This window comes from Mesoplodon mirus (assembly GCF_964341445.2).
Source record: "Mesoplodon mirus genome assembly, chromosome: 1".
Lineage (NCBI taxonomy): Eukaryota > Metazoa > Chordata > Mammalia > Artiodactyla > Ziphiidae > Mesoplodon > Mesoplodon mirus.
The window spans coordinates 75,103,144-75,123,169 of record NC_138976.1 but is presented as its reverse complement, the minus strand read 5'-3'; the positions used below and the strand labels follow the sequence as shown (position 1 = coordinate 75,123,169).

Here is a 20,026-nt window from a genome sequence, read left to right as displayed (position 1 = left end):
TTTATAAAGATTAATTACATCAGGCTGCTTGTTTATCAAGATAGTTACCATCCCCTGCCCATCCCCAGTCCCACGAGCCCAGAGCTGGCGATGAGGACTCTCTCCTATAAACTGTTTCGGCTGTCTGACCACAGTGCTCACAAGTGGGTTTTGCTTAGAAACTGCTTCACTGGCAAGGCGTACCACTCTGACACTTGTCAGAGTCAGACAGGGGTTTTGCTGGTCTCTGAGGCCCTGTCAGGTCCATGGACTGCTGCTTATGCCTGTAAGAATTGTCTGCTCATTTCTGTTTGGAGACATGGCCTGCTCCCCCTTCCCCAAACCCAAATGATCGAGGCAGAGCAGTTTCAGTCTCAGAACTACTTAGCTTGTTGCCTCTACTGTTTTCTGGGTGTTCTTTTGCTAACAGCCTATGTGATGGATGTGAATTTAATTTCTCAAACACATTAGAATGATCTAATTATGACTTGGAATCTTGGAGAGCCATCAAATATGGACTTGTAATTCTTCTTATAATTTCATTGACAGTTGAATTAAAAAAAAAAAACCTCATTGCCTACAGAGGAAGGAAGCTCCTTCAATGCTTTGAACCTAAGTAAGAGTGAAAAAAATGCATTCATAGAAATGCCTTTTAAAGCCCATTAAAATCTGCTTTCCCAGAGGCAATGAATGATACAATGAAAGCTATTACATGTAGCTTTCCCCTCCATTCTGGGTTTTCTGTAAGTGGCTGCCCCAAACTTCAGCATGGCTCTACTGAAACTTAGTAGGGCTGACTCAGGTTGAGATTAATTGTCTCTTGATTGGATGAGATTCAAACTGAAGATGGGACTGGGACCCAGGTCCCTGGGGATGGTTATCAAATAACACAGCAGCATAAAGCAAGCAGCATCGCATGAAAAATCCCTCGCCTGTCACTCCTGAACAACTCTATTGCACATGATAAATCCCAAATTCTTTCGTTAGAATATTGTAATTATTGAGTAATTTAAAAGTAGCCTATTCTGGCTGTTTTCATTTCAAGATGTGCAAGCGGTTAACAAGAAATAGAAATGAAATGGTTGGCCCTACTGAGTTGTCTCCTTTCCTAAACCAGGCAGCACAGATTTTCAGTTTTTCATATCAGTTTAATTAGTCTTATAGTTTTTAGAGAAACTAATTTTACAACAGAAGTAAAAGCTAAATTGTACTTTTAGAAAGCTTTTAAATTCTATTTCTAATTTGTATCAAGTATGAGAAATTTGGTTAATAAAACTATAATGCTTTACAGACACACAGACAAAAACAAACTAGGGTTAATCTCATTATGATGTAAATTTATCAACATTTCTAGATAAAATTCCACCTTAATATCCTCCCAGAAAATATATAGACAATGTAGATTTTTAAGTGAATATTCTAAATTTCCTGAAACTTATTTTGTTCTTCTGTGTACTATACAGAATAATCCATTTCTTTTGCTTTTTTTTTAATAGAGGAGTGGTTAAAAGCTTTTTGCTTTGTTTTTTAAATCAAGTAGTTGTTTAAAAAGACCAACAAAAACCTTGCCTGTAGCAGTGATAACAAAATTACCTCTATTTATCTGAGCCTACCAAATATGTGTACTCATGTAGCACTGAATGCTCATAATTGTGGAACTTTAGAAAAATAGAAATCATTCTGTCCTGCTGTAGAATCTGTAATGTAAAATAGTTATAAAAACACTTTTGCTTTTACTAAGTGTTTGGTAACTTCCAAAAGACTCAAGAGTCTTTCTCATCACAGGCTAAATGCATGGGTTTTTCTCTTTAAATTTTTAATTATCAACATGCTCAAAGCTAGCTTTAAAAACTAGTGTATATGTTACCTCCCTAAAATAATTAAGAATTGGTTTTCTCAAATTTAGTTTGAAAAAAGTCACTGGGTGAGCTGAGTTTATGCATGAAAAATTTCTCCCCAGAAGGATAATATTTTTGGAAAGGAGAGAAAACAGGGCTTTGAATAGAAGCGTGTGTGTAACTGGAAAAGGAGGGAAAAAGGTTGTAAGTGACAGCCCCCTTCTGTGGTGCAGAAGTCACTGTTACAGTAACGTTAAGCTACACTCAATGAGGCAGTTACTCTACTTGTGTCTTGCCTTGAAAACAACATTTGAAATTCAGAAACCGTGATCTTGTAGCCAGAAAGGAAAATTAAAACGTGTTAATTGAAGAAGTTCATTGATTTTTAAAATGTTTTATCTTCAGTCAGGAACAGACATGTTAGAAAGACTTTTAAAAAATGTCTTAAAACACAACAAGCCACAGGGACAAATTTTAAAAAAAAAGGAAAACACTACAATGAAATTCTGCATCTGGTTGACATTTAAATAAAGCTCCCAGAGTACAAACAAATTTCAGGACAACAACTTTAGCAACACATTTTTAAAAGACAGTGCAGAAAAAAAAAAAACATTTGGCTGAGCAAATCTTAGCACCACATGTAAGGGAACCATCGATATTTATTACATTATAGATTTGCCAAATGACAGGGAGCATCTGGGAATACTATAGAGAATGCTGTAACTGGAACTTGATTACGTGTTTTCATACACTGGACTGTGTACTGAGGCCAGTTCTAGTGCTTTTGGAAAAGATAAGCCAAGTCTACTGACTTGTAACTCTTAAGTAGATGAAAGTTAAGTGTACAGATGTCTGCATGCACTGTGCAAACTGGGATAAAGAAAAACCATAGAAAAGAAAACAGTGACAACAAAACTCCTGTTCTTTGAGCTCCGGGGAGGTTATCTGTTAATGTAAATGTGAGACAGTTGAAGATGTTTTAGGCTGGGCTCAAGATGTGTCTTGGGCAAAAAGTAAAATTCTCTTGAGTGTAGGGAGTCCAACAGGTTCATAGATCTACACCCAGGGCTGAGGTAAACTCTGCTAAAGGAACTAATTCCAGGCCTGTACAGTATAAGAATCCTAAACCTTTTGAAGGAGTAATTACTTACTGTGTGTTTTGGTTAGAAAAGGCTGCACTAGAAAAGAAGGAATTCAGTTTCTAGACTCTAGAATCTAGAGCCATGATTCACTTCTGCCCCCTGTGTCTCTGATTCCAGTCCATTGGCATATAAAGCCAATTGCTCAAACAATGAGTATTTTGCTGGAATGATTTATCACAAGGTTGTGAATTCAAAGAGATATCAGATCTGAGGCCCAAGAAATTCTATCCAATTACTGTAATTAAATCTTACCAACTCAGTCAGTGGGGCTGCAGCTTTAATTGACAGAAATGCAGTGGACTTTCTAAAGTATTCTTCTGAGAAAGGAGGGACAGAAAGAATGGCCCAGGACAACTGTTAAATCTGGCTAACGGTTATATAGATATTGTGTATCCATATGGATATATGAATAGCATGGATATTATACTATTGGATTATGCTAATGGACATTATACTATTTGGCCTGCTTTTGTATATTGTTTAACATTTCCATTATTAAAAGTATAAGAAAAAGAAAGGGCTGGAAACCAGCCTTAGCAGACTGAGGTAACAGAGTTAAAGATGAATCTGTTCTACCCTGCACAATGACACAAAGTTTTTTTTTGGAGGAGAAATGGAAAGCCTTTTGGTCAATCCGTTTATGTAGCAAGGTTTTTTGTTAACTTTCTGCATCCCTCTTGCTTTTCAAAGTGAGAATAATATTTCCTTCTCAGTGCTTCCACGGGGTTAAAGAAATCCATGTAAGCATTCCAAAGCTTTAAGCACTGAAGTTTTAATTTGGCTAATGAAGGAACATAATGGCAGCTTCATTTCTGAGAAGGTTATTGCTTGAACAATCTTTAATAAAACAGCACAGTATTCCCCTCTGTGGCCTTTCACAGCCATCATTTTATTTGATCTTATCAACTTGCTGCACAGGGCATGATGTTCCTGATTTGGCAAAATAAGACAAGGGGGACCTCATTAATACCTTATGTTCAGAATACTTTATAATTTCCAAAGAATTCTAGGTTTTTTTTTCCATTTTGAACTTAGGAAACCACTGGTATTGGCAAGGAAAAGTATTTATTCTCCTCATCTTACAAATGAGGAACTGAAACACAGAGAGGTCATGTGACTTGTCCAAAACTTCTCAGGAGCCTCAGAAATGATTTGGGGTCTTCTATGCTTTCAGAGCCCAGGCTGGTTTACACACCTTCCTGTAATCTTTGCATTGTGCGGATTTGTCTTGGGTCATTTCCTAACTTGCGGGTTTGGGGGATTGGTTTCCTGCAGAAGCAGCTGGGACTTAGTTCTAGGTGACTACTGGTGGGAAGCATGCTGGAATGGGAGGCTTCAAATTCAGATCAAATTCAGATCTGGGTTCTGTTGTCCTAGCCCTGTACCCTGGACAGCACAGCCTCTTGGAACCTGCACCTTTAACTGTAAAATGAAAAGCTGTGAAGAGTTGGTAACACCAAACTGGAAGGGTCTGGCATGGAATCTGACAAACGAATCTGACAAACGATGGGCCGTCAATAATTGTGATTCCTTCTTCTCCTTTCCGTCCCGGGAAAAGTAATCCAAGAATGAACGCAAGAAAGCCCCCTCTCCAAGTAGACGCTTAAAAGACTAGAAGGAGTAGGATTCAGAACCCCCCAGACAAGCAAAGGTCTCTCCCTCCTTCGCCGATGACCCTTCAGACTTCCCATCGATCACTGTTCGCCACTGACTGTTCGCCGCCGACCCCACCTAGAAAAGAGGGCGGGAGGGCGCGAGGATTTCACGCGGCTGGTGCGCGGTGCTGCTCGGGTTCCGAGGCCGCGGGACCCCGGCGCCTCTGGGTCTCCGCCGTGTCTAGCGAGTGCTGGTTGTCGCGCCCCCACGCGGCTTCTTGCCGCAGGGAGGATGCACCCACCACTGGTTTCGGGGAAGCTGGATCCTTGGGCAGTGGCCCCGCCCAGGGGGTCCCTGGCATTTGGCAATGCAATCCGCTGGGGACCACTAGACACTGTGAGAGGATCAAAGCATTCTTGCGGGGTCCGAAGCACCCGGGGTTGCAGTTTTGTTAGCCTGGCCTCACCTCGCCAATAAATCTTCTGCAAAAGAAGGGGTAGGGGTGGAGGGCTGGGGGCGGGGGGCAGGGGGTTGGTGGCCAGGAGGTGAGGACAGGAGTTTCTTGCACCTGCACTCCCACCCCGTTAAATCAGTTTGAAGCAAGTGACATCTCCCCTTTGCCTGCCCCCTTCGAACTCTTCATCTTTTCTCCCTTAGAACACCCTCCTGCTGGCTGGGGTCAGCGTTTTCAAAGAGAATATTTCCTCTTGGCTCTTAAAGTTTATGTAGCACTTTGTTATAAGGGCTGCGCCCTCAAGCTGGGCTTTCGTCTTTCCCTGTCCCCTCTCTCTCCTTCCCACACACCTCCATGGAGAAACCTTCACACAAGCCTTTTTCATTTTCTCACTCCACCCAAAAGTATTTTAAAAAATATGGCAAAGACCTTTAGACGTAATTTGGTTCAAGTCTTTCATTTTGCAGAGTAGCCAATTGAAGCCTAAAGGAGTGACGGTGAGTAAATTGGCCCAAGGTCAAGGGTTACTTTAGTTGGCAAAACAAGGGCTAGAACAGAATCCCTGGAGAGTCTTCTACTTTTCTTCACTAATTATTTCATAGAGGGAGAGAATCTCAAAACTCAGGCAGGTCAAGTACTATGTATATAGAAGTGTCTGTGTTTTGGCCGATTGGCTTCGAGACCTGTGATCACACTTCAGTCGCTTGGATATATGGATGGTCGCTTGCTATCCATATGAAAGCAAAGACAGAGCCAAGTACGGTTTGATCCTCTCTTAGCCACTCCCTCCCCACTCCATCATGATGGACATCGTGGAGCATCTGTGCTGTGCATATCACACTGCTGGAATCTTCTACTAGGTTGGGGTAAAGCTTGACCATAGGGATGCTCCTGGTAGAAATTGGGAGGAATTCCTCCAGCTAGCAAGGACACATTTCAGGGAGGCTTCTGGGCTAACAGCAAAGGAAACATTTGGCCTTCTCCAGAGCCCAAACTCAGACCCCAGAAGGAGCATATCACACAGGACAGGGCTAGGGAGACCTGTTTAAGTGGCCTGGTAACTTTTTTGCTTAAAATCCAGCCATACGGACCTAATCTAGAAGTCACAAGATCATAGAACCTTGATGACATGTGAGAACCCTCTTTGTCACTTGAATGAATCTGCATTGGATCTGGGCTCTGGGGAACTGCATCTTTTGTGAAACTACTCCATGTCCCCATCTTTCACTGGTTGACATTTTTGGGTTTCATTATCACATTTTTAACTAGGATTTTGATTAGCTAGGATCAACAACAGAAGTATGGAGGAACAGAAATACCACCAAGATGCCAAAATCAACACCGAAGTTTATTTGTTTCTAATTCTTTTTCCTCCCTCCTCTTCTTGTCCTTCTTGGACTTTCTTCATGCCTTGAACTTATTATCTGAACCATGATAACCATCAAATGGTAGTTAGCATTTGTTATTGATGTTAATGTTTAAGAAAGAACTTGGAAACCACTGAAATTTACTGCTCACTTTCGTCAAGGAACCTGAGGTCCAGGAAGGTGAAGAGATTTGCCCAATGGCTCCTGCCATGGATGAGTTAAATTTTCACCATAGTGCCTGCACCACAAACACCTTGCTTTCCTCCTCCTCTCTACTTGGTAGTTGGATTGTTGGGAAAATATGGAAAGTCATTTGAGTGTGGTTAGAATCTGCCCCCTAGAAACGTTAAGGCCCCATATGGGATGGGAGTAGGGGTGGACAGTTCTCAGGGTTAAGGGTTCACTGTCAGGTGATCATGAGGCCTCCTAGGGGCTGCAGAGAGGCCCCAAGCAGGAGCTCTCTGTGCCTCCTGATGTGGCAACAAGCAAGGACACCGCCCCTGCGATGGAACCCAGGCCTCAGCTACAACCCTGTGTCTCTACCTCCCCTGACGACCATTTGGACTGGGTACTGAAAAGTCAAGGAGGTCTGCGGTTGCTTCATCTCCTAGCTGCTACTTGACCCCCAAGTGAATTGAGCCACATTTCCCAGCGCGGAGGATGGAAGCTGCCTGGGGGTTGGGGCGGGTTGGCTGGCAGATGCTTGAATGTTCCAGGATTGCTTCACACACCCGGCATCTGACTCCGCATCCCCCCGCAAAGGGCACATTTTTGTTTGAATGGTGTGAAGACATTGAGGTGGAGTGGGGGGAGTTACTGTGGCCTCTTTGGTCCCACACGGTCACTATGGAGTTATGCGTCTCCCTGGCAAGTGCCATGAACTTCTGGAAACTCAATTTTCCTGTCCATTTGTAAAACGAGGAGGCGTGGACTAAGCGAGTCCCTTTCTGTCATAAATACCGGTGATTTAAACCTTGCTTCCACGGAGGAGGGATGAGAGCCCAGATCGCACTGTCCTTTTTTATTCAGCTTTTTTTTTTGGACACACCGAGCAGGGAAAGGGAGAGTTCTAAAGCCTCTCGGAGAACGGTTATCTTCCGCAAGCTGCCTCATCCCGCCACGCGCCCCCCGGCGCCCCCCCCCATTGCTTGTGACAGGTCGTATATTTGATTACGCAAAGCAGATTGGGAAATCGTATCTCCGCAATCGCATCTGGGATTATTTATTTAGCCTGGTCCACAGCCGGTCAAAGTTGTGAGACGATACAACATGAAGAGTAACTTTCCGAGAGAGGCGGTGGATTCGAGGTTGTCTTCTGGAAAGAAAACAGAGCCGTAGCCAGCCCCAGCAAAGCACTCCTGCCATGCCCAGGTGTTTCCAAAAACCATTCACCTCCCGGGGCGCTCGCGGCAGGTTGATGTAGGGAGGCCACTCAGCCTGGCGGTGTGGCGCAGGCCTCACAGGGCCTCGGAGGCTGGGAAGTCGGGCGAGGTCCGAGGAAATCGGCCTCGAATTTCCCGGCCTCGGGCTCTCCGCAGGCCAGTTCCTTGAGTTACAATGATACAACTAAAAAAAAAAAACAAAAAAAACAAAAAAAAACTCCCAAGTACTGAGTGTTCAGTATGGGCGGGTCACCGTGCCAGGGGGGTCTACACACATCACCTCCTGTAGGGCTAACTCCATTTTGCAGTTGTGGAGTGAGGTGCCGAGGCAGTTTAGGATACTCCTCGCTCTCCCCCAGGCAAGGAGCAGCAGATCTGGCATCTTAACCCCCCTGAGCCTGCTCCGAAACCTAGACGCTCAGCCTCCAAGCCGGATTGCCTGAGTGGAGCCTGGGCCCAGAAACCCCGCTACATTCCCGCGGCCTGGCCCTCAGTGATCGGGTGGGAGGAGGCCGGGCCAGGTTGGGAAGCTAGACGCCCTGGAGTCAGACCCCAGCCGGCGTGGCCACGCAGAGGAAGGCGGCGGCCGGACCCGCTGGGATTCGTAGCAAGGAATTGATGGGTGAGCGGGGGCCAATATAAACACGCTTCCCCCCCCTTTTTTTTTTGAGAATAGAAAAGAACCGCCCAACACACATTTAGAAAGAGGAGAGAGGGAGACTCCCCGTCCCCCTTTTTCTGCTTTTTTCCTTCAGGTTCCCTTGCTTGACTCGGTGGGGGAGGCGGGCGCTTAGGACCGCGAGTGTCCGAGCTGCATGAGAAGGTGAAGGGGTGCGGGGTGAGAGAGAATTGGGGGAAAGGGAGAGGGAGAAGAGGGGGTCCCTCAGCGACGGCCAGCTCTGAGAGACGCAACCCCCGAAGCCGCCCCCACCAGGGGGGACTGGCAGAGTCAGTGGCGGCCCGCTGCTTTGTAATTTACAAGCGGGAAGCCCCAATTGCACTTCGTAATTTGGTGTCGGTTTACAAGCCCAAAGGACTTCTGTTTCCTCACCTAACAGGTCCTCAGTCACGGCCTGACCCCTTTTTAAGAGAGGGACCTGGAGGAAGGAGCTGGATTCTTTTCGCCCTTGCGTTTCAGTCAAGCTTGGGAGGCATGCCGTGGCCCGGCCCTCCTGGGGCTGCATGGGCTACCACAGCAGGCTAAGCAAAAGTTTACTGAGCTCTTACGATGTGAAGACTATCCTCATTATTACCATCTTCACAACCACGACAGGCCAAAGAAGGGCATTCTTCCCATTTTGCAGATGAGGCAATTGAGGCAATTTGAGTTAATCAACCAAATCAGGTAGTGGGTGGAACAACCAACAACCAGCCTGGAGCACAGGCTCTCTGACTCCTATTGCCTCTGAATATTTAGTTTACTAATCAGTTTGTGCAGTCATAACCCCCCCGCCCCAGATTATCCAGATAATTTCTTATTTAATATTAGAGTTCCTCAGGCTTCCCGAGACTCGTCCCAATAGAAAAACCTCTCTTTCCCCACCCCACTCCCACACCATTTCACCCCTCAGCAATTGGTGGGATTGTGATTTTCTGGAGAGTTCAGGGCCAGGGAATGGAGTGTAATTCAACTGGATCACGATTACAGCTGCATGCCCGCAAGTACCGCAGATGGGGTGCAAGGAGAATAGTATGAGATGGGGGTATCTGGAGACGGGCAGGGAAGCCTGGAGGAAGCAGTGAGGCTGTAGTGTAGATTTTTGATGGGGGGGATGAGTGTGCAGTGGAGGCATTGGTCCTGGGCCCACCCACCTGGAGCCAGGGAGCCCCACCCCTCCAGTAAGTTCCTGGGCACTGCTTTCCCTAAGTCCAGCCAGACACTGCGCAGGGGAAGGCACAACTGGCTCTGACTTCTGAGGGCCTTGCTCTCGCCATAGGCTTCCAGGAGCCGCCCTCCCCCCAACTCCTATCCCCTGTCCAGTCTTCAGCCCGCACAGTTTACTGTACGCAAATCCCACTTGTTTTCTCCTTATGTGGCAGCTTTTATCACTCAAACTAGTTCAAGGGCTGGCCGTCTTGTTTATTTTCTGTTTAGGAAACAGCCGCTTTCCCCTCCCATTCCCTCCTCGTTCCCCTTCCCCTCAATCTAGCTACCCCAAATTTGCTCACCTACTTTTTTGTGCCCCTCCCCCTTCCATCTCCCCTAGGGTAACCACTAGTTTAGCAAACCTACTTTCTTGATTTTGTTTCTTAATATTCAAAATAACTAGTGAAGGGCTAACGATTTCCTATCCTCCGCCCCTCCGTGCCCCTCCCCCCGCCGTAAAAACAAATAAAATAAAAACCCAGCCTGCCAACTGCTTGCACACGCAGTGGCAGTGGAGGGGGTTTGTAGTTTGCTTGCGCGTCGCGGGGTAGAAGCATTGAGATGCCTGTTTGCAAAGGTAAAAAAGCTACAGGGGGAGACGCAGAAGGGGAGGTCATGACGCCAGGTACCAAAATCAGAAAAAGGTGCAGGGGAATAAAATAAAAAACACGAACCCATTGTGAGTTTTTCTGGCGTGGAGCGAAGGGCTCGTCAAAGTTTGAGACTTCAGAGCAGAGGCCGACCTAGGACCTGGGTGCTCACCAGTCCATTGCCCTCCCATTTCGTGACCCAGGGCTCCTCTTTCAATTTCAGTTTCATCGTTGGAAAACGGGGGAAAATAACACACTTCTGCTGCGCTCAAGAATTCAAATGCTCTAACATAGGTGAACAAATGCACATTGATGAATATAAGAAACTATGCAAAAGGTAAAACTCACTGGTGTTATTAGGTGGTGCCAAACGGGAGGCACGAACAAGTCTGCTTGACTCTTTGTCCTGTGTTTGAGGGCACACAGCTCCCAAGCCACCCTCCCAGACGCCCAGAGCCACTGAGCATCCGACAGGAGTATACAGAACTGTTTCTCCACTTCCTTCGCTGGGCATCGAAAGCGGCTCTGGGGAGAAGAACCCGCACAAAGGGAAATCCCAGTGCCTGGTAAGTAGGGAAGAACGTTCCACATCGCCAAAGGATTTGTAATACCTGTGCGTCCGGCACATCGCGTTAGTTTCACAGTAGTAATTCCTAAGCTTCCTCGTTCCCGCCGCTCCGAGCCTGGTTAATTTCTAACTTTCAGTAATTCCCTTCGTTTAACAAATATATAGGGGGCCTACTATGTGCTCAGTGCATTGGCACTCAATTTTCTAATCTGTCTCCTAAACCGATCTTAAGATGCACTGATTATTTAAAGGTGTAAGTAGAAAAGCGTCTAAGTAACTTTAAATTTAGTTCAAGAAATAAAATGCAGCGTTGAATTAGAAGACTAATTCCCTCTTTCAGGATATTGGAAACATAATTGTTATTAAACATTTATGTAAGAGATTAATGAAGAAGCCAAGCCCCTTTCCCCCCTTATAAATACATTCATGAATACCAAAAAGTCCTCTTTAAAAAAGAGCTTCGTTTTAAAAAATGCTTAGAGTGAATATATTGTACTTAAATCTCTTAATGGCATGTATTTCCGTTCTCCCCCAAATCAACTCATAGTAATTCATATAGAAAAATATAAGTGACGTAGGTGACTTGGTGACCTGCCTGTCTCACGGGCGTGGTGAAAGTTAACGAGGAACCACTTTGCACCTTGAGGATGAGTGGCGATAGCCACAAGAGTATCTACAGTTCGTAAGTCCTCTAAGCCGGTGCTGTGGTGCAAGGTAACCATTGATTTATTCTCGCAGGAGAAAGTAGGATGCCGCCGTGCACTTATCTTATTTCCGCATCTAGCTTTGGGTTAATGACTGAGTCCCAGATACACCGGTGATGCTGATGACGTAGCTTTTCCGATCTCTGCCTTGTCGTCTGTTACTTTCTCTTGAGGACAACGCGATTCGTAAGAGTGTGTCTCTGCTATTTTTTTAGCCCGCGAGATAAATGGCGACTCCCGCCGGCGCCGTCACACTTCGGTTTTAACCTCGGGACAGACTTCCCGGCTGCACCGAAGGCCGCGCGGGAGGATTCTGGCGGAGCGCGGCGGGAGGGGCCCGGCGGCCGCGAGGAGGCGGGGAGCGCCGGGCCAAAGCGCCTCAGCCAATCAGCGTGCACACCGCTTGACAACCGGCCAATCAGCGGGCGCAGAGCTCGGGGGCCCGAGCGGATAATACTAGGAAAGGGAGCGGAGGCTGGCGACTGCTGTGAGGGGTGCTGCGTCGCACGCTACTGCGTACGCCCGCCTGCCACGGGAGCTTGCGACCTGAACCTGGTCAAGGCGGCCCAAACTTCCCGCCCAGCTAGGGACAGAGGAAGCCGAAAGCAGCCTCAGCGAGGTGAAGCGCCCGGGGCTGCTGAGGACAGATCAGAACTTTGCAGAGTCCGGGATGTGCGGGGCGAGGTCGCTGAGGATTTGACTCACCTTCTCCATGCCCCTTCTCCTCCACTCCTCATCCACTGGGCTCCGGGCCTCCAGCTGTCAACCCCCGATTTCGTGACAGGGTGTGGCAACCCCGATTTCTGTTTGCAAGCACAGCCAGCAGCCCAAGAGCAAGGTCCCAAGGCTGGATATCTTTTGCCTCGGCTGCTTAGCCGGGGCCTCAGAGTCTTGGTGAGTGCTGTGATGTAGCTGGGGTGTCAGGGAGGGCGAAGGGCGTGAATCACCTTTCCTATTTTACTTGTATGCCTTGCTTTAAAGTGCAAACCGTGACCGATGTACAAGAGAGCCCACGCGGCTTAGCTCTGCGGGGCTGAAACACTGTCCATGCTGGACGGGGGCGTTTGCAGCTCCGTGCCCAGTGTCCCTATGGGGCTCTGTTGGCAGCAGAACAATTTTGGCTTTTAGTTGATTAAAACTGCGGTGTGCTGGGGTGGGGGATTGGGGGAGGATAAGAGAACCTCTCCAAGCCCAAGAGGGGCTCCTTGTAGTGGTGCAGGAGGATGAGAGGCGTGTGGGAGTTGTAGGGTGGTACCTCGCAGGGTCCGAAGGGCCCTTGTGATCAGAAGGAAAACAGTTCTTCCATTGACATTTTTATATTCAGCATGGCCATACTAGTTGGATATGGGTAAGCCTGATAAGTGGCCAAGGCCGGCCTAGTTGGACACAATACTTCTGTGTGTGGTCAGTGCGTTTACTGAGGGCCTTGTCCCCAAAGCGTGTGTGAAGCCAAAGAGGGCTGTGGTTAAAGGTCAGGCCTAAAGATACAAAAAATGCACGTGTGGTCTGGATGTGAAAGACATATAGAGAAATGGGCTCCTCGAGGGTTCGGAGGCGGGCAGACCAGGAGCTCTGGGCCCAAGGCCCGGGAACGGTGCCTGACGGCGGCGGTCGGTGGGTCTCTGGTTCTTTTCCTGTCTCTCCAGAGCGCAGGGGACTCAGCGTAGGCCCGGGCGAAGCGTGCTGCGCCATGGCGGTACGGCAGCCGGTTCCCGCAGTGGACTGGGAGATCGACGTGGAGAGCCTGGGGCTGGAGGAGGACGGCCGCGCGGCGCCGCCGCCCACGCCGCCCGGGCCCAGCCCGCTGCCGGCCGACAGGGACGGCGAGGATGACGACGACGCGGAGGACGAGGACGAGGACGACGCGGAGGACGAGGGCGATGGCGAGGAGGCGGGCGCGTCCCCGGGGGTGCCGGGCCGGCCGGAGCAGCAGGATACCCTGGCGCCGAGGCCGCCTCCGGCGCCGCAGGCCTCGTCGGCGCCGGCCGGGCCCCCGGAGCGCGGCGCAAACGCGGGCGGCGGCGGCGCCGGCGCGGAGCCGCGCAAGCTCAGTCGCACGCCCAAGTGCGCGCGCTGCCGCAACCACGGTGTGGTGTCCTGCCTCAAAGGCCACAAGCGCTTCTGCCGCTGGCGTGACTGCCAGTGCGCCAACTGTCTGCTAGTGGTAGAGCGGCAGCGCGTCATGGCCGCCCAGGTGGCGCTCCGGAGGCAGCAGGCCACCGAGGTGCGTACCTGCCGGCCCGGCTCGCCCCCGCCGGGCTGTCTGGGGACGCCGTGGGGGTCGGGAGTCGGAGGGGCGCGCTCCTCACACACCCGGGCCCGGGGACTCGAGGCTCCTGGCACTTTCTCAGAAGGATGGTGAAGACACCTCTGCCAACGCTGGCCTGCAGGGTCGGGAGGGAGGAAGCCGTGGCCATCGTTGGGGAACTTGGCAGAGAAGATTTTGTATTAAGAAGCAGGCAGAGGGGCCTTGAAAGTGGTTAGTCCCGTTCGGTACATTATGGGAAAGGTATTTTATTTCGATTTTTTATATTTTAACGTTTACTCTGGTGGTGTTGGGGGGAAGAGGACAGAGGTTGATACAGTGCACTACGTCCATCGCCGTACTACCCGTGCTGTTCGCGAAAAAGAACCACTTAGCACGTAGTGCTCACGGCGCTTCCGCAGTCACGGGCCATTTAGGGGAGAGAGAACGTTTCCTGCCCATTTTACAGAGGAGACCAAAAATGACGTGGGAATTTAGAAGAAACTTCTGGCCTCGAGAACTACCTAAGAACCTGTTGACGGTTCTCTGTCGCCTCCCACTGCGGGTCTACGGCTGTGAGGAGAGCCTGAGTCTTCTTTAAGGGAGAGGCTCTTCTTGAATCTGGCACTGAGTGTTTTCTTGTGTCCCTGCACAAGCGCGCTCACAGGAGGGAGGCTGCGCAGTCCTGCTCGCACTCAGGGCGCGGGAGGAGTTTTGATTTTACTTTTAGTCGAGAAGGTGCTGGGGAGTGGATCACCGTGCCCGCCTTAGGCAGTGAGTGACTCTCATGGGGAGCCTCCCAAGGGCCCCGGAGAGCGCAGCGCGCTGGACGCCTGAGGTGCCCCGACCCTGGGCTGGGGCGTGGCCCCCTCCCGTGTCCCCGCGTGTGTTGCACCGAGGGCTCTGCGTTCCCTCGCGCTCCCTGCGGCCTGCTGGGCGGGACGCGGGTGTAGAAGGGCCCAGAATTCCACCGACCAGGCGGTGACAGAGGGTGCGCCCGCTCTTGCGGACTCTGAAGGTTTTGTTCGCCTTCAGACGTCCCAGTCCCCCCGTGAAGCAATCCGGAGATTTGGCCGGGCCCGAAAACTTCCGAGTTTTCTCCGTCAACCCCCTGTTCCCGGTCCCATCCGCCCTACTGCGGGGAGAAACCGGCCCCACATCTCTGGCCAGTGTCAGGTCCCTGGCGTCTGCGGTCTGAGTCTGGGCTCCGAGGATGCAGCGGCCCGCCGTAGCTCTCTCAGGGCCAGGCTCCTAGCATCTCATCCACTGTGGATTTCACTTCCTCCCAGGCTGGGCCCCCACTTCTCGCTGCAGGCTGAGTCTGGGCCGACTCTAGCAACGCGGCCCCAGGGAAAGCCGGGGCCCTGCTCACAATTGGAGGCTTCGGACAGAGCTTTTAGCTCATTGTCCTGGAATTAAGCGGTGCTGATATTAATTCCTTTAGAATTATTTTCACACGGGATGGGAAAATAAATACATTTAAAATGAGGAGAGTTGCTGATGCCTCTCCCTTGTCTCCCACGGTTTTTTTCAGGGCATTATTGATTATGTTTCTTGTGTTTACAGGACAAGAAGGGGCTTTCCGGGAAACAGAATAATTTCGAGCGCAAAGCCATGTATCAGAGGCAAGTCAGGGCACCCAGTTTGCTGGCCAAAAGCATTTTAGAAGGTAAAGAAAGCAACGCAAAATTATTCTTTAGCCTTTTAAACCATGTTCTGAGTGATTCTCATTATTCAGGCACATGGCATTTCCATTTACATGTGAAGGAGCATTCTGAGGGGGAAATGCTTTTTTATTGGAAACTTTTGGAAGTAAATCAGGATGTGAGAAAATGAATCTCACATACCTCCTGAGGTTTTTGTCACTGATAATTTTTTCTGCTTAGTAGTTAATGGATTAACATGGAGTGCGTATGAAATTTGCCCTAGTGTGAGGGGAGGTACAGATACACTGCCAAATGATCCCAGAGCAGATGTCCTGAAAGGAAATAAATTTTGAAAAAAGAAATCTTTAGTTGTATTTGGAGCTAAATAGAGTGAGTCAAATGAAGAGTTTAACAGCTACCCACACCAATAAAGGCCTTTAGTCTGGGCGATCCAGCCTTTAATCCCACTTTTTAAAATTGTATTCTTTTCCTCTCTGGATTATCTACTTAAATTGCAGTTATTCCACACTTCATTTTACCATTTTGACAGTCGAGATCATAGAATCTGGAAAAGGTTTTGAATACACAAGAGAAATGGAGGTTGAATTTGAATAGAGTGAAGTCTTCATGTGTTCACTTTCTCTAAAGCCTGGGAATACGTTAGTTTTTCTTAAAATATTACTGATTTTTTAAAAGCATCTCTGTTTGGGTATGGTATTTATTTATTGACATAATAAATAACATATTGACTATCTTTCACCGTTTAAAGAAAAGGAAAGTTTATATTTGCTCTAATCACTGCCATTTTATGAGTCACGGTGAAAAGCAGATTTTTGTTTGTTTGTTTTGAAGTAGACGTTTGTATTCTGTTTTTTCTTATGTGGCTTCTGAACTGAGTTGTTTCTGGATAGGTTTTAAAGTTTGTTCATGTCTTACCCTGTGCTGTATACTTCTGACCGTAGAATGGCTTCTCATGCATTCAAAATGAGTTTGGTTACAAACTGGGTAAACAGATTTATAACCATAGGGACCACACTGATAAATTGAAATTGTGCCAAAGCAACTTGAGAAGTGAGAGGACTAAGTGGAATAGAACATTCAAGTAAATAACTTCCTGGCAAAAACCTACCATAGAAGTGTACACATTAATTTTCAAATTTTATTTTATTTGCAAATGAGTATGATGGGTTTGTCACTATGTAAACACAAACATCACAGTGGATCCTTCAAACAAATTTGATAGTGGTGAATGCTTGGGGATGATGAAATAAAGTATTTTATGCTGCCAGGAATTCTATTTATATTATACTAATCTTTGTTTCTGACTTTGTCTCTATTTATAAAATGTGTAATGACTTAATCTAGGTTCTAGTGATTGCTTGTTCAACCATTTTGGTATCTGGCCAACATGATTGGTACTGGTGAAAAATGTTTTAGACCAGTTATTTTCAGTATAGCAGGGGATCCCCCCCACTTTGTTTGTTTGTACTGATAGTCAGAGGTAGGGGTAGGGGCCTGGTTAAATTGTTCACTGCAGAGCCTGTTTAACTAGTTAACAGCTCTTCTCAATTTTCTGTGCTTTTCTGTTTCCTTAAGTCTTTCCTCTTTTTCTCTTCACTAATCTGCTTTAACTTTCTCTTTTTTCCTAGTTCTCCTTGGATTATTCTACAACTGTAACAATGTGTACATAATGATCCAACTTTAGAAAATAAAAGTGACATCAGCTCTAGGTATAGATATCTTTTTTTAATAATTGAAAAAGATGATATGGATAGTAATAAAGCATTGATTGAAGTGACATGAGCAGCCTTGTCTCTTAATGTATAGGAGCTTGGGGAGAATATTAAAATTTCAGCCAGTAAAGTATGCCTGTCAAAGTAAACAAACCTATCACAACAAAAACAACAACAATAAAAAGTTACAGTATGGGTATCCTTCCCTGCGAAGGGACCTATTTTAAATTGAACCCATACTTTTGCTTTCTGTATAAAAATACTAGTGATGTGGAACTGTAAATAACTGTTCTGCTGACTTGCAGTGTTTCTGTTACCTTCTGGATTCCCAGATTTTTCCTCATCAGATGTTAATGTCTCTCATGTGCAATGCTTGCTTATTTTAGGCTACCGCCCCCTTCCATCAGAGACTTATGTGGGAGGGAGTTTACCTCTACCTCCCCCAGTAAGTGACCGGATGAGGAAAAGGCGGGCCTTTGCTGATAAAGAGTTGGAGAACATTATGCTGGAGAGAGAATATAAAGAGAGGGAGATGTTGGAAGCTTCCCAAGCTGCTGCCTTATTCCTGCCCAATCGCATGGTACACGGTTCTGAATACAACTCCTACAAAAGTGGCTACAGTCCCACGCCAGTGGAACCACCAAGCAAAGACTTCTGCAATTTTTTGCCCACCTGCCTTGATCTCACCATGCAGTATTCAGGGTCTGGGAATATGGAACTAATTTCTTCCAATGTCAGCGTGGCCACGACGTACAGGCAGTATCCCCTGTCCTCGAGATTTTTAGTTTGGCCCAAGTGTGGCCCCATTAGTGACACCCTCCTCTACCAGCAATGCCTACTGAATGCTACCACGTCAGTTCAGGCCCTGAAGCCTGGGGCCAGCTGGGACCTGAAGGGAGTCCGACTGCACGATGGACTCGGAGCAGATCATGATATAATGCCACCGAAATTGGAAGGCTCTCTGGTGCCGCCTCACACTCCTGAGGGCCAGATCTCAAGAAGTGACCTTCAGGGTCACCAGGCCGTCCCCGAGAGGTCTGCGTTCTCCCCACCCCGACGGAATTTTTTGCCCGTTGTTGACACGGACTCCCTGGCAGCTCAAGGGCACGTCTTAACCAAGATCAGCAAAGAAAGCACCAGGCACCCTCTGCCACTTAAACATAATCCATTCCACTCATTATTCCAGCAAACTCTTAATGACAAATCGGGTCCCGAGTTGAAAACATCATCTGTCAAAGAGGCCTTTGAAGAGGCCCCTAAGAAACCCAGAGAGTGTTTAGTCAAGGAGAACCAGAAGTACACATTTACAATAGATAGATGTGCAAAAGACCTTTTCGTAGCCAAACAAGTTGGAACAAGACTCTCGGTGAATGAACCGCTGTCATTTTCTGTTGAGTCTATTCTTAAGAGGCCTTCGTCTGCCATCACTCATGTCTCTCAGTGAAAGGCTGCTTAAATGGGAAGCTGGATTTTCTGCAGTCTCAGAGGATTCTTACCAGTCACTAATTTTTTTTTAAAGAAAAAAGTTGAGATGCTTGTATAAAGAAATTTCTAATGTAAATGATGATGATTTAAACAAATTCTATATATTCTTAATGCATGTACTTCCCCTTACCACATAAATATATTTAAACTTAAAGATGGGTATTGCTGATGTGCAAATTGTGAAGTTTCAGGCTTTACACATAGCATTTCAAAAAGCAATAAAATTGACACTGTCTTCTAAAAGACCCAGAATTTGCTGAAGTAAATAGTTTCTGTCTAGGTGAAAAAGCTAGTGTCCATGAAATGTGTTCTTTATTTTTCTACGATTCTGTGTATTTTCAAGTGTTCTTAATGGTTGCTGGGGGCCATAGGAGAACCCTTATAATGCCTTAGTTGTGCATTTTGGAGGGCATGTACATGTAGGTATTCAAGACTGAGGCAAAAATAGCTGTAACGAGAACATAGGGAAGATTTTTATGTTTATAGAATCTTCATTTCATGTGGTTGGACAAAGTTGAATTGAAGAGCAATCAAGTTTAATATCTCATTTATACGACGACATGGGTTCTTGGAATGGGTCCCAGTTTCCTTCCCTGATGGGGATGTGTACGTGGGGCCTCAGGCTTCCTTTCTAGGTTGAACATTCATTCTGTGATTTTCAGGTTGCTGGGGGGCCACAGAGCAGCTTACCCAGCACATGGTTGAACCCCCTCTCAGCTCTGTGTTACTTTGCTCTTCCCTGGGGTCTGGTGACAGCAGGCAGTTAGCAGCAGGCTGAGTCACGACTCTCAGCTGGTCTGGGAGTCTCAGCTTTATGTATCCCACATTTTCACCAGTGTCAAAGGTTATCAGTGTAACTCTCTTCTGAGATAAAAACATTTACTCTTCAAACTGCTTCAGCAGACAGTTGCCGAAGCCTGCAGATGTTTATCACAGCATAAGGGTGGCTTCTTTTTTAAGTTTTTAAGTTCATTATTACCCCCTCGTTTTGCTCAACAAAATGTTAACTGTTGTTCTGTATGATTGATAAAACGAGAGTAAGACATTTATGAAGGTATGAAATTCCTCCCTGAAGATCTCACCTGTGGACCTCAAATCAAGTTCTGAGATGTTACGGTCATTTCAACACAGGAAATCAAGAGCCAAATATCCCACCCACCTCTAATTTTGCCATGGAGTGAGGTTTTACTTCCACCTCTGCTCTCATTTGGGTAACAAGAACACGAGGTGGGCGTGTGGGGTGTGCCAAGACATTCGGCAGTTTTAAAGAGTTTCTTTCTTCCTCTGGAAAACATTAACAATTATTTTAAAATGACTTTTTTTTTTGCTATTGATGAGCTCATGTAAGCCTCAAGGGGTTCCTCTGAATTGTTGCTTAAAATTAGCATCAATTGCAAAAACACCAAGCCAAACCTTAGATTGATTTTCAG

At 47.1% G+C, this 20,026-nt stretch overlaps 1 protein-coding gene across 2 annotated transcripts; it reads left to right on the top strand.

Moving 5' to 3' along the window:
- The first annotated feature begins 11,988 nt into the window (after positions 1 to 11,988).
- On the top strand, positions 11,989 to 18,751 carry DMRT2 (doublesex and mab-3 related transcription factor 2). 2 transcript variants are annotated; one of them, XM_082620686.1, is made up of 4 exons: positions 11,989 to 12,381; positions 13,134 to 13,711; positions 15,299 to 15,401; positions 17,498 to 18,751. In XM_082620686.1, exons 2-4 carry the CDS (start codon positions 13,178 to 13,180, stop codon positions 18,553 to 18,555), a joined length of 1,695 nt encoding a protein of 564 aa, XP_082476812.1. In that variant the 5' UTR covers positions 11,989 to 12,381; positions 13,134 to 13,177; the 3' UTR covers positions 18,556 to 18,751. The 2 variants fall into 2 exon arrangements, with proteins under 2 accessions (XP_082476812.1, XP_082476813.1); XM_082620687.1 differs by lacking the exon at positions 17,498 to 18,751 and adding an exon at positions 17,028 to 17,105.
- Positions 18,752 to 20,026: the final 1,275 nt, after the last annotated feature.

Excerpts from the sequence above, each read along its gene's own strand:
- DMRT2 (XM_082620686.1), top strand. The coding sequence starts at position 13,178 with ATGGCGGTACGGCAGCCGGTTCCCGCAGTGGACTGGGAGATCGACGTG. Across the intron at positions 13,712-15,298 it reads GGAGGCAGCAGGCCACCGAG|GACAAGAAGGGGCTTTCCGG; the intron begins GTGCGTACCTGC and ends TTGTGTTTACAG. Across the intron at positions 15,402-17,497 it reads GGCCAAAAGCATTTTAGAAG|GCTACCGCCCCCTTCCATCA; the intron begins GTAAAGAAAGCA and ends TGCTTATTTTAG.